Source organism: Ranitomeya imitator, chromosome 3 (genome assembly GCF_032444005.1).
Source record: "Ranitomeya imitator isolate aRanImi1 chromosome 3, aRanImi1.pri, whole genome shotgun sequence".
NCBI lineage: Eukaryota > Metazoa > Chordata > Amphibia > Anura > Dendrobatidae > Ranitomeya > Ranitomeya imitator.
The window spans coordinates 435,739,992-435,753,656 of NC_091284.1; the positions used below are offsets into that span (position 1 = coordinate 435,739,992).

General features: G+C 43.7%; 1 protein-coding gene across 11 annotated transcripts in view; it reads left to right on the top strand.

Annotated features, from left to right (window-relative positions):
* REPS2 (RALBP1 associated Eps domain containing 2) overlaps positions 1-13,665 on the top strand; it is a 441,759-nt gene that overhangs the window by 295,125 nt on the left and 132,969 nt on the right. For 7 of the 11 annotated variants that reach the window (XR_011319311.1, XR_011319312.1, XM_069757315.1 and 4 more), the window contains 3 exons: positions 475-611; positions 2,569-2,642; positions 3,765-3,848. Coding sequence is in view for 9 of the 11 variants with exons in the window: in XM_069757315.1 (XP_069613416.1) it covers positions 475-611; positions 2,569-2,642; positions 3,765-3,848 (295 nt within the window). In the remaining 2 variants the exon portion in view is untranslated. The remainder of the gene's footprint in view (positions 1-474; positions 612-2,568; positions 2,643-3,764; positions 3,849-13,665) is intronic. The other 4 variants (XM_069757321.1, XM_069757319.1, XM_069757320.1 and 1 more) reach the window with 3 other exon arrangements.

Sequence of the window (13,665 nt, forward strand, 5' to 3'; positions counted from 1 at the left end):
AGCATATGCAGTGGACTACGTTTCACCTCTTCCCAAATAATCTCAGTGGTCCCAGTGGTTGAACCTACATGTCAAAAGTACATGTTACACCCTACCATTGCATTATATGCCTAAAATTGGACAACCTCTTCACAGTGAAACTAATAGACCACCATATTTGCTTTGTTTATTGCAACTTTCAAGTTACAGTAAATCAAAATCAATTTAATTAACCATCAACAGTTCTCAGCTCACAAAGTCATATACATTTTGTTTTATGAAATAAGCTATGATCTCTTCCTCAGTTTTTTCTTTCTTTTATCAATATGATCTAAAGTTGGTGTTTGTCTTCCATTTAGCACATGCTGTCCACCACAAGATAACATACATGTACATTACAGATGTAATATATTTGGAAGGGAGCCCTTTAGTACGGCACTTGTATATGGATTCAATCCAGCCAATAAATCTTATTGATTTCACTTTATTCTTCAGGTCTTACTCTAGCACTTCTATTGAAGAAACCATGAAAAAAGTTGAAGAGCCTCCAACTCCACCACCAAGACCACAAAAAACACATTCAAGAGCTTCTTCCTTGGACCTGAGTAGAATCATACAGCATCACTCTCCAGGTTTGTATATTTTACATCTCTCTTGTTTTAACCTTTCCTGAATGTAAATATAATTATAGTTAATATTGGTGCCGCACAAAGTGTTGTAAAATATGGTAAAATATGTACAAATGCAGTACTTACAGTATATAGTTTCATAGTTTTTAAGTTTGAAGTAGACATAAGTCCATTGACTTAAACCTGTAAACTAGCATGTTGTTACGAAGAAAGGCAAAAACCCTTTGCGGCAGATACTAATAGCTCCATATTAGCGGAAAAAATTCTTTTCGAAGCCATAAATATATGTGCAAAACTTTCATGTTCAACATAGTAGTGAGACCAGGGAAGAACTAGGATATCCATAGGTGAGGGTTGTGCACATTATGTACAGTACCAGTCAAAGAGGTGGTCTTAATATAAAAGCCCCCATGCTCATTAGATAAAAGTTAGCTGAATCTACCAATGACCCTCTGATGTGTATGGGGGCTTCCCAACTTTCCCCTCACAGTCAAGGCAGCGTAGGATCAGGTTGTTAAAATTTTGTTAGCCAAACCTTTTGTTTTTAGGGACTCGGGAGAGATAATTGTTCGGCAGACCGCTATCTTGTGTATGAAAGCTGAATGGTTTTGGCATATTAGTAGTTTTTTGTGTTTGAAGGACAGGAAGGGGGAAGCACAGGAGAAGTAATGGAGGTGAGTGGATGAAGAAAGTGAAAGGAAAAAGATCATAACTTGTTAAGTTACTAAAGAGAGCACGGTTTAAAGGGCTTTGTATGTTAGGTATATAGTATTGTATTCCCTGTGTTGGATTGACATAGGAGAGAGGCCCCAGTGGAAAGAGATTGAAGCATAGAGGATAGTTTGCAGCTCATGAGTTTATTGACATGTTAATTGAGTGGGCATACCAAAAAATCTTTAGCCCCTTGTTGTTGTCTTTTTGTATAATAGTAATATATCATCCTATAGTAAATCTCAAAACAGAGGTGCCATGCTTTAGGAGGACTGTAGCCATTTTCTGAGAATTATCTTTGCTTTTATAGATTAAACTATGATTACAGCACACTGCAGTGTTAAATGTAAAAAAGATGCATAAATTCTCATATCCGGCAGCCAGACAAGATTAGACTGTAATTTACTCTGTAGAAATCTGTAGTTAGCTGTAATTCACCTTCAATTAACGTAATTACAAAGGGTTGTGTAGAAACAGATTTATATTATACTGTGTTGATACGCTGAAAATGAAAAAGTCATTTGCCATGGAGACTATATACCACTATCTTTGTGGTGTGAATTATATCTGTAGGCTTCTCACTCCTTTACCTGTCACTATGTGTTGTTGGGCTACATAAAAGTTGTGGTTGGCTTATGAACACGTTCTTTTGTCAGGTGAACACTGCCATGCTGTGGCTTAAAGAGGTTGTCCACTACATTTACAGTGATGGCCTATCTTTAGGATAGGTCATCAATGTCTGATCGTCCGGGGCCGACACCTGGCACCCCCGATGATCAGCTGCTATCGGTGTAGGCTACCTCTGGCCTGAACTGCTCACTTGCTGAGCTTCTCCATCTACTTGTAGTGGCTGCCCCAGGGTACTGCACATCCGCATCCTATTGATTTGAATAGTATGCGGATGTGTATTACCCTGCAGCAGCCACTACAAATAGACAAAGCAGCTTGGCAAGTGAGCAGTTCCGACTCTCTTAATAGCTGATCGGTGTGGGTGCCAGGTGTCAAACCCCAGACGATCAGACACTGATGACCTATTCTAAGGATAGGCCATCAATGTAAAAGTTGTGGACAACCTCTTTAATGATTAGAGACCAACATTCTTCATGTAGATGCAATTATTTGATTATTAGTCCCTGTAAAAGTGCTAATTAATATTTCTGTATCATTATATACATGTTTTAATTGATTTCACTTGACCCCTGAAGATATGACATCCTCCTGAGATAATTCCTTTCTCTGGTTTACATAGCACCTAGAGCTGGATGGATACCTCCTCCGCCTGCACTACCTCCAAGACCATGTGTGTCACAGGTAGTATCTCAGGTAGTATTTGTATTTAATAAAACGAAGACAAAAATATATACTATGAACCCGCTCTATCAAAACTTTTACGCCAGTGTTCAGGCATAAATATCTTTGAAAAGTCTCATAATTTTGGTGAAATTGGAGGCTGCTCTAAAATTGTGTGACATGACTTTTGTCATTCTCACACAACTCTGACAAAGTGAGTGCAGCTAAGGCAGGAAAGGGCATGGCAGCGACCGCTCGTCAAATTCATGAGGAACGGGGTCAATCGTTACACCGCACATCTTACTCCAGAGATTTAAGTAGGATTTGTGATGAGGCGAACATAGAGGTGTATGACACTCATCTGGCGCTACTGATTCATGAAGTATGACTTCAGCCCAGTTTCTCATCAAAACTGGCAAGAACACATCCTACTTGCTTGGCATCCCAGAGACCATTTAACCAGATTATCAGACTTGGTGCAACATCATGTGTGCATCATACTGCAACAATGTCATAGCGTCACGTCTACAAATCAGAAAAAGCGCGGGGCAATCCAGCAGGTAGGAGGCAATTTGCACAATTCCTGTCCAGTGGAAATGAACTACTGACGGGTCCTCCAAATTTATTCGGTCATCTCTTGTGTCTTTTCATGGCTTATTCTAAAGAAATGTATGGATACAAATGTGCAGTAGTTACACTTCTTACAGTTTTATACAGTAAGCCCTGAGCCATTTTTAATAATATATATTTTTTAATTCCTATGTCAATATATTTTCGGTGCATGACACAATATTAGGGAACTTCATGGCTTGTGTGCTGCTGTACATGTTCACCATTTTTTTATGTGTTGGAATAGCACAGAAGGAATTGTTCAGATTTCATGTGAAATCTGAAGCTCATGCAGGTATAGTCTATTAATATACACAACAAAATAAGGACATACCATATGTTAGTATCTCAATACTGAGATTTGCTATGCTTGTGTGCCATCTAGACAAGCTTGTGAGATGAGCATTCTGGACTGTAGGCCAAGGCATTTTCTTTAGGCTAGTACATCATAACAAACCTTCAGGACCGGAAAGACATTTTTACACCTCGCAAGAAAGGAAACTATACTGTAGTTATACCTAACATTAATTATTTTATGTGTCTTAGCAGCTTTCTTACTCCAACAATAACACTGAACAAAAGATGCAAATTCATCAGACAACCTTTGCAGACTTCAAGTCACAAGAACAGGTATGGAAATTGCAGGCCTTAGTTTTCATGTTCTTATTTTATTCTTTTTTCAGCTTTTCAAAATTCCTACATATTTTGTAATGCGTGGTAAAATATCTCTAAATTGTATTTTATTTATCAAGGCTATTAAGACACTGCATCTGTTTAAGGGAACATATTATCTAGAGAAGGAACATGGAACTGTTCATACTTAATACTTACGGTATATAAAGTATCCTGAGAATCTTGTACTCCTTTCTAAAGGTGGCTATACACATCAGATCAGACTGAAAAGGGTCTCTGTGCAAAACCAGTATATGGGTCCTTTGCTGCCCAATAGTTCATCAAAAAGCATAATTCCACCTGCTTTGGTAGTTGAAATGGGCCCCTTACCTCTTGGGCCCTGTGTGGCACCAATAATATGTCCTGCATCAGATAACTGTGTTTGTCTGACAGCTATTTCTTTAGACCCCATTTTGCACATGCAAACTGGGTTCTGCCAGGCATCCATTTATTATTTATGGGGAGAGTAGAGTAAACCTCTGCCAGACACCTCAAGGAACAACAAAAAATTGAGGGGATGTGATGTCCAGTAATGGACAACTCTTTAACCCCTTCCCGACATGCGGCTTATATGTACTTCTCTTTGGGAGCTGGGATCTCACAAAGATAAGCATACATATGGCGGCGGTATTTCCAGTCACTGCTGTGCATCACGCACTAACTGAGTTAAGATGTCTGCTGTCTCTGAGAATAGGCCATCCTTACACATTGCCTCGGGGGTGTTATACCGCCCCCTGCATTGGCGATTGCAGTCATTGCCTGATCAATTCTGATCAGCCAATCACAACAAAGTCACAATAAAGTTACAAAAGAAAAATCCATGTGACATTCTGTAATTGGTGCTGTCTTAGACAGCACCAATCATAACAGTCCCAATGGGTGGGGTGATAGCCACGTCACCTCTCCTAATTAACCCCTTTGGTGCTGATTGGTTGAACAATATTTAAGGATCAAACAGCACCAAAGGGGCTCATCTAAAATAGCAATCACTACTCTGCATGCCATCTTTACCTTAGAGTTGGGGTGCAGAGTGATTGTAAGTCGCCCGCCAGGGCAATGGGGATACTCTGTACTGGATCCGGTCGCACTTAAAGGGGATGTCACGGTAGCTGTGACCCGGTCCGTGGCCCTGGGTGACCAATTAAAAAGGGGAAAGGCCTTTAAAGGGTATTTTGGAATAAAGTCTATTCATGATGCCACTTGTGGTTCTCGGTCAGAGGGACCGGAGCTGCATAAAGGGGTCCTCTGGGGTGATGTTGTTGCAGCAAGATGGTGACGCTTCCCACAGGTGAAGCGGGGTCCCCAGAGCTCCCAAGGTGTATGGCAAGGATGGTGGGTTGCCAGTAAATAACGGACAACACACAGTTGCAGTCCTTACCTGGTTTACTGACAGTAGCATTCCACAGTCCAGGGTACCAGGCAGGGCCGGCGTCAGCACCCGGCATACCCGGGCAAGTGCCAGGGCACTGGTGAGACAGGGGGGCCCATTCAGGGCCAGCGTTAGGGGCAGGCAGCTGCCAGTGCCTAGGGCCCCCGCTCCCCCAGGGGCCCTCAGCTAGTGGCACATCACGCAGCTGCTATGGGGCCCCTGTGAGGCAGGGGAGCCCCCCTGTCACAAGCGCCAACTCCCCCGCCGCCGCTTTTAACTTTACCAGCGTCTGCCGGTAAAGTTCAAAGCAAATGATGGAGGAGAGAGCATCACCTGACACTCCCTCTCCCATCAATCCCCATTCTGCCTCTGACACTGCCGCTGCGGGTGCGTGATGGCGTCATCGCACACTCGCAGTGTGTCAGGCAATGCAGCGGCAGCCGGCGAGACGGGAGCAGTGCGGCGCGGGATTGTTGAGAGGTGAGGAGTGTTTTTTTTGTAACTATAACAGTGAGTACTGGATTATAGGGCCATTCTTGGGGGTAGGGGGCTGTGCTGTATACTACATGTTTGTGCTATATACTACATGGCTGTTCTATATACTACATTGCTGTGCTATATACTACGTGGGCGGTGTTATATACTATGTGGGCTGTTATATGCTACGTGTGCTGTGCTATATACTACATGGCTGTTCTATATACTACGTGGGCTGTGTTATATAATATGTAGCTGTGCTATATACTATATGGGCTATTATATGCTACGTGGGCTGTGCTATATACTACATGGTTGTTCTATATACTACGTGGGCCGTGTTATATACTACGTGTGCCGTTATATGCTACGTGGGCTGTGCTATATACTACATGGTTGTTCTATATACTACGTGGGCCATGTTATATACTACGTGGGCTGTTATATGCTATGTGGGCTGTGCTATATACTACATGGCTGTTCTATAAACTACGTGGGCCATGTTATACACTATGTGTCTGTGCTATATATTATATGGGCTGTTATATGCTACGTGGGCTTTTCTATATACTACATGGCTGTTCTACAAACTACGTGGGCTGTTATATAATATGTGGCTGTGCTATATACTATATGGGCTGTTATATGCTACGTGGGCTGTACTATATACTACATGGAGGGGTTATATGCTACATGGGCTGTAATATACTACATGGCTGGGTTATATGCTATGTGGCTGTGCTATATACTACGTGGGCTGTGTTATTTACTACATGGCTGTGTTATATGCGATCATGAATCGTGGTATGTGTTAAAGGGGGGCCCACTGAGACTCTTTCGCCCAGGGCCCTCAAAAACCTGGAGCCGGCCCTGGTACCAGGAACAGGTGATAAGGCCGGGCCTGCCTGGAGGCAATAGTGAATCCCTCTCGCAGGTGAGGTCCATAAGCCTTCCTACTAGCGCTAGTGTGCGAGGTCCCTGCTGCCTGTAGCTGCTGGCAAAGTCCTCTACCTTCTGTCCTGAGACAGATACCTGTATGGTGGGCAGCTTGAGCCGTTTTATTGGGTCTCTATCACGACCCGGACTCTTCAGGTGCCACTTCACCTCCAGGAGTGGTGTGGGCAATTAACATGAAGTCCTATGCCCTCCGGTTCTGCAATGTGTCCTAGAGTACAATACAGCCTCGGGCTCCCGGTGCTCGGTTCCTGCGCTTCGGCTGAGGGTGCCCAGTCATAGTTCCCCTCTGAGCCCTTTCCTTCTCCACTGTGCTCCTTTCCTCAGTAGCTCTACCACTTTCAACCCCTTGGGTTCACTTCCTTTCCCTGGAGCTGCAGCTCAGTCCTGGCTGCACGGCTCCACTGTCTGTTCTCAGTTCCAGATTTCCTTCCACTTCCACTGTCTGCTCCAGACTGCCTAACTCCTCCTCCAGATCAGAACACTTAAAGCTGGGGAAGCTCCCTTGAATCCGGGTTCAGAGCTCCCCTTCTGGCCTGGATTCGGAATGTGTTGAATGTGGGTGCGTTACCTAGTAAAGAGAATCCTTCATGCCTCCAAGCATGATATTGCCCTCCCCGAAAGGAAGGCAACATCACTGTAGCAATCGGTTACCTGGGGTGTTACAATTTTATACCCCTTGTGTTACTTGAGATATTGAAATTCATTAAATGCCAGTGAGATCCTCCTGCGATCTGTCTCCTGCGATCTGTGCTGTGTCTCCTGCCTCCAACGATCTGTGCTGTGTGCTACCTGCTGTGTAACTGATCTGCGATCACAGCAGCAGTAGCAGTTCCTCAATCCCTGTTTCGGCTTCCTATCAACAGCTCGCAATCCCCATTGTATTTTTTCTGCACTTGTTTATACTTTATCATGTGCGCGGTGTCCTGCGCTGAGCATTCGTACTCTTCCCATGGCCGCAGTGCTCAGATCAGTATAGCTGCTGATCAGAGTCTGTGCCAAGACCAAGAGCAGCATCCTTTGCAGTGTTAGTGACCTTCGATTTTATTTTAGAAAAAAAAATAATAGTAGTTAGTGCAGATTAGTTTTATAGGTAGCGAGGTAGCGTAACAGAGTAGCAGATGTCGCAGTGTTAGTGATGTCCAATTTTCTTTTAGAGAAAAAAAAGTACAGAGTAGCGTGGTAGTGTTTTACTTTTGCAAAAAAAAATAAGAACTGTTATTGGCAGGTAAATTCTTAGCTAGTGCACTAGCGGAATGTACGTCGCAGTGTTAGTGACGTGTGTTTTTCTTTTGCAGAAAAAAAAGAATAGTTAGCGCCAAGTAAATTTATAGATAGTCAGTGCAGCCGTCTATCAGGAAATTTTATAGCACTTCATGCTTCCCTCTATCGACAAGCTTTAATTTTCCAGTAGGACTTGGCACCTGTCTAAACTGCCAAAAGCACCAATACCTGATTTAAAAACAAAGTATCATTGTGTTTGATAGGCCAGCAAACTCGCATGGCCTTAACCCCATAGACAATCTATGGGGTATTGTCAAGAGGAAGATGAGAGACACCAGACCCAACAAAGCAGACTAGCTGAAGGCTGCTATCAAAGCAACCTGGGCTTCCATAACAGCTCAACAGTGTCACAGACTGATCGCCTCCATGCCACACCGCATTGATGCAGTAATTGATGCAAAAGGAGCCCGGACCAAGTATTGAGTGCATTTACTGAACATACATTTCAGTATGCCAACAATTTGGATTTTAAAATCATTTTTGAAGTCGGTGTTATAAAGTATTCTAATTTAGTGAGATAATTACTTTTGGGTTTTCGTTGGCTGTAAGCCATAATCAACATTAACAGAAATAAACACTTGAAATACATCACTCTGTAATGACTCTACATAATATACGAGTTTCACTTTTTGTATTGAAGAACTAAAATAAATTAACTTTTTGATGATATTCTAATTTTGTGAGAAGCACCTGTAAGAGGTGGTGTGTGGGAATAAAATTGAGGGGGCATTCAATATGAATGCATAAGTGATTTGAGTTTTGGGGTTGACAGACTTCTTTTCATTGTCCGAGTGCAGTATAACATGAAAAATCACATTTATCTCCAGTCTCATCTATGAGTTCCCTTCCTCCCTTATTCCATCAGAGCAGGATAACAGTGATTTCTTCCATTCTGACAGAATAGTGAAGGCTTAATGTCAACCAGAGACTGATGATTGGCTGCAGCAGTTATGTAACATTGTTTATGTCAGTTGACCGGCCATGAATACAGTGCTGAAATCGCGGGACCAGGAGGTACTTCTAGAGGGTTTTCTTTATTGTATGCTGCACACTTGTGCTATTAAAGAAGCACCACAGTCAAAACTTTTTATTCCCTACTCATTTCTAAATATGAATGTGGTGGGCCCCTGGGAAGGCGTCGGATGTTGCAGAAGGGCCAGCTGGGGCATGTAGTCCCACTGGCAGCAGATAATGTCACAGCCCACTGAAGTGGGTCTCTGGACCCCTCAACATTTCCCTTCTGTCCAAAACAATTGTCAATTGCGGTAGGTGGCACTTGTGGATAGTATAGGACTCTCCGGGGGCACTCTTGTAGTGGTGGTGGTGATGGGTGCAGGTTTTGGAGCTCCCGTGGTGTTTGTGCAATCTCAAGCAGCCAGACATGCAGGTGAACTTTTATACATTTTAGTCCAAAAAATCAAGAACACATTCCTATGTACAGATATACAACAAAAGACCTATAGACTATAAAAATCAGGTCCCAGAATGCTAAAGTTCACAAAATAGAAATTTATTATTGACACACAGAATAAAATATTACTTTCATCATTTATAAAGACGTGCCTCCAATCCAATAGACGGCTTTACATGACATGCGGATATATCACAATAAAAGGTATAATAGTTTTACAAGGTAACACTTATCATGATTACTTTACCTTAATCTTATAACTGATGGTTCTATATATGTACCATGAGGGGCCACTAGTGTGTATAGGGGGATCAGTTTGTACCACAGTAAATCATATATACGTAAATCAACTGAAGTTTTTGAACAGTAACCATTAGCCAAAAATCCTAATCCAAATAAACTTCCCCCATGTAGCACCTAAGTGATGCATAAGCCCAATTATGTAAGAATAGGCAACTATGGCTAACCCTCCAAGACATATCAAATGGCAACAAAGCCTAAAGCAAACATAGACATGTCTATCACAGCGTGACTACATGCCCTAATATCTATAACATCCGGAAGGTAAAATACAAATAGTATGCATAATCATGGACAAGGACCATCAGTGACCCTGCTCACAAATCATAATTACCTCCGCACATGTGTCACAGAAAGCCGGTAACCCCTACGCGCGTTTCGATATAGATATAGATATTCGATATAGATCTTCGTCTGGGGGCGTGTGTAGTCCCACTGGCAGCAGATAATGTCACAGCCCACTGAAGTGGGTCTCTGGACCCCTCAACATTTCCCTTCTGTCCAAAACAATTGTCAATTGCGGTAGGTGGCACTTGTGGATAGTATAGGACTCTCCGGGGGCACTCTTGTAGTGGTGGTGGTGATGGGTGCAGGTTTTGGAGCTCCCGTGGTGTTTGTGCAATCTCAAGCAGCCAGACATGCAGGTGAACTTGTAAACATAACAGTTTTACTGAAAGAGGTAACGGGGTACGCTCTCTCTCTTAATGGCAAAGTTCAGAGTGCATTGTGCATATGGAAGTAATGATTCTCTCCTCATGAGACAAGCGAGGTTATGGCCTCTCGGGGCAGCTGGAGCAGAGTTCTCTTCACTTGCTATTAGAGGAAGTGTTATGTGCAGTCCAAGAAATATTACACTGATGGAGGGACCTTCACAGATTAGCTCTCTGGGGAAATACACTGAAGTGTGGAAGTACTCAAGGTTTTGAGCCTACCATTCCCTATCGCAGGGGGTAGGTTAAACAAAGTCAGTGGCATGGCAGCCACGTAGGTCTGGTCCTGGCTAGATGCAAACAGGATAACCAGCATGCAGGAGAGCACATGTGCAGCGTTATCTCTCCTTACTCGAAGACTTCACTCCTTTGTGGAGGAAATTATGTGGAGAAAGATGTCCCCTCAGCGTGGACTCGCATGGAAAACTATGATGGGAGCAGTAGTGTTTTCTCCCTTAAGCAGCTTGAACAGCCCAGAACTGGAAGTTACCTCAGGAAGTCTGAGAGTCCTGAGCTGGGAGTTACTTCAGGAAGTCTGTGTGAGCCCTGAGCTGGGAGGCTCCGCCCAGCCGTTTCTATGGCAGCTTGTTGTGAGGAGAATAATCACTTAACTTTCATATACACATTGGCCAGTAGATGGCAGCAAAGCACATTTATGAGTCGTCGGTATATAATGCAATGTATTACATTTTCTAACTCACTGTGCCCAACTAATTCTGACACACTGGATAAAAAATTTCCTGCCACATGACAACTGTCTCATTCAGCAGCAGTTGAACAGGTACCTAAATGCCACATGTATGTGAAGTAGTGTAGGTGTATTAAAATACTTGAAGGGAAGGTGCCACCAGTTTTCTTGTAGTTTGTTTTTTGTGAAATTAATCTTAAAATAGTAATTAAAATGTATTAATGCAATGTTTTTACTGCTTGCATACATTTCTATATGAAAAATATATATTTTCTTACAAATATATATATACTTACCACTAGGGGTAACATTTTCCATTTTAGACCTCAAGCAGCTATAGTGAGACTTACCAGCTTTACTGTTAGCAGCAAAATTGGGGCAGTAACTGCTGACATCACCATTTCCCTCCCGTTTTGGGTGGTCTAGCATCCCTGGGGCAGAATGAAGAGTAGCATCACAGGGCACCGCCATTTTGTGGGAGACTGCCCTGTGATCTGCTATCACCAGCAGTTAGGGTACCATCTCACAGTGGCACTTTGGTCGCTACGACGGCACGATCCGTGACGTTCCAGCATCGCTCTATTATTGCTCCAGTGTCATAGACTGCGGTCACACTTCGCAATGCACAGCGCTGGAGCGATAATTTCATGACGTATTTGCGATGTTGAAGTCGTGAGCTCCTACGTATCAAGCTCCTCCACCCATTACATCGTATACAATATCGTGCACACCTTTGTTACACCATGCGAACATGCTGCCACAGCGGGACACTTGACGACGAAAGAAAGTTTTAAACGATCTGCTACGACGTACGATTCTCAGCGGGGTCCCTGATCGCTGCTGCATGTCAGACACAGCGAGATCGTAAGTATATCGCTGGAACGTCACGGATCGTGCCGTCGTAGCGACCAAAGTGCCACTGTGAGACGGTACCTTTACTGTTTTTCTCTATCCCATCAGTCTCTCTCACCCAGATGACATGATTCTCTCACCTCCCTCCACAATGCCTGGCCATTCACTGCAGCTCCTTATCTTATCTTAGGAAGGGATGAATCACAACTCCTGCTGGAGCAGCTGACAGCTCCTGCTCGGATAAGGGTACCGTCACACTATAACATTTCGATCGCTACGACGGTACGATTCGTGACGTTCCAGCGATATCGTTAAGATATCGCTGTGTCTGACACGCAGCAGCGATCAGGGATCCTGCTGAGAATCGTACGTCGTAGCAGATCGTTTAGAACTTTCTTTCATCGCTGGATCTCCCGCTGTCATCGCTAGATCGGTGTGTGTGACACCGATCTAGCGATCTAGCGATGCGATCCAGCGATGCGTTCGCTTGTAACCAGGGTAAACATCGGGTAACTAAGCGCAGGACTGCGCTTAGTTACCCGATGTTTACCCTGGTTACAAGCGTTAAACTAAAAAAAAACAAACAGCACATACTTACATTCTGGTGTCCGTCAGGTCCCTTGCAGTCTGCTTCCAGCACTGTGACTGCCGGCCGTAAAGTGAAAGCAGAGCACAGCGGCTGTGCTTTCACTTTCACTTTACGGCCGGCAGTCACAGTGCGGGAAGCAGAGACTGCAAGGGACCTGACGGACACCAGAATGTAAGTATGTGCTGTTTGTTTTTTTTTTAGTTTAACGCTTGTAACCAGGGTAAACATCGGGTAACTAAGCGCGGTCCTGCGCTTAGTTACCCGATGTTTACCCTGGTTACCCAGGGACCTCGGCATCTTGGTCGCTGGAGAGCGGTCTGTGTGACAGCTCCCCAGCGACCACACTACGATTTACCTACGATCACGGCCAGGTCATATCGCTGGTCGTGATCGTAGGTAAATCGTATAGTGTGACGGTACCCTTATGCTAATGGTACACTGTTCCTCCATGATGTCTCTGCTATTCTGCCGGGCTTTTCTCCTGCATTTTACTACTATCAGCCCTCAATCTAGGATCTGTTCTGTTGGAAGCAGTACCTCTTATGTTTAGTTGGCAGATCCAAGTGCTCCATGAATATGGCAGCAGAACACTCCCACTACTGTGAATTGTGCAGCCCACAGGGGCATGCCCAGTTCACTGCTAATGCGGCTGCAATGCTAGACATAGGGTCAGTATACAGCACAGAGAAAAAATAATAAAATATAACTTTTAATAATATATTTCTTAAAACTAGAACTTTTGTTCCCTATTAGAGTGTACAGTTCCCCTGAGGAGTCGTGGTGAAGACGAAACGCGTCGGGATGTACAGGGACAAATAGGGCTATGAGTATAAGGGTCAGATGTGGACTGCCCTTGTAAGGGCGGGAGTTTGGGGATCATGGCCATTCTAGCCTATACAGGGCATATTAGGTCTATAAGTGATCCACTCCCTCCATGGAAACCTGGTTGTCTGGGAACTAAGAGGAGATGATCGGTACCTGCTCGACTGATGGGTGAGATCCTCCCTTTTTCCTGATTTATTTGTGTTGGTGATAACATATGCAACCAGGCTAAGGAGTCTACATATAGACTATGTTGACATCCCTTTAACAAGAGCATCGTGTATGATGCCGGGATTTATGAGTACACGGTCTATCTACT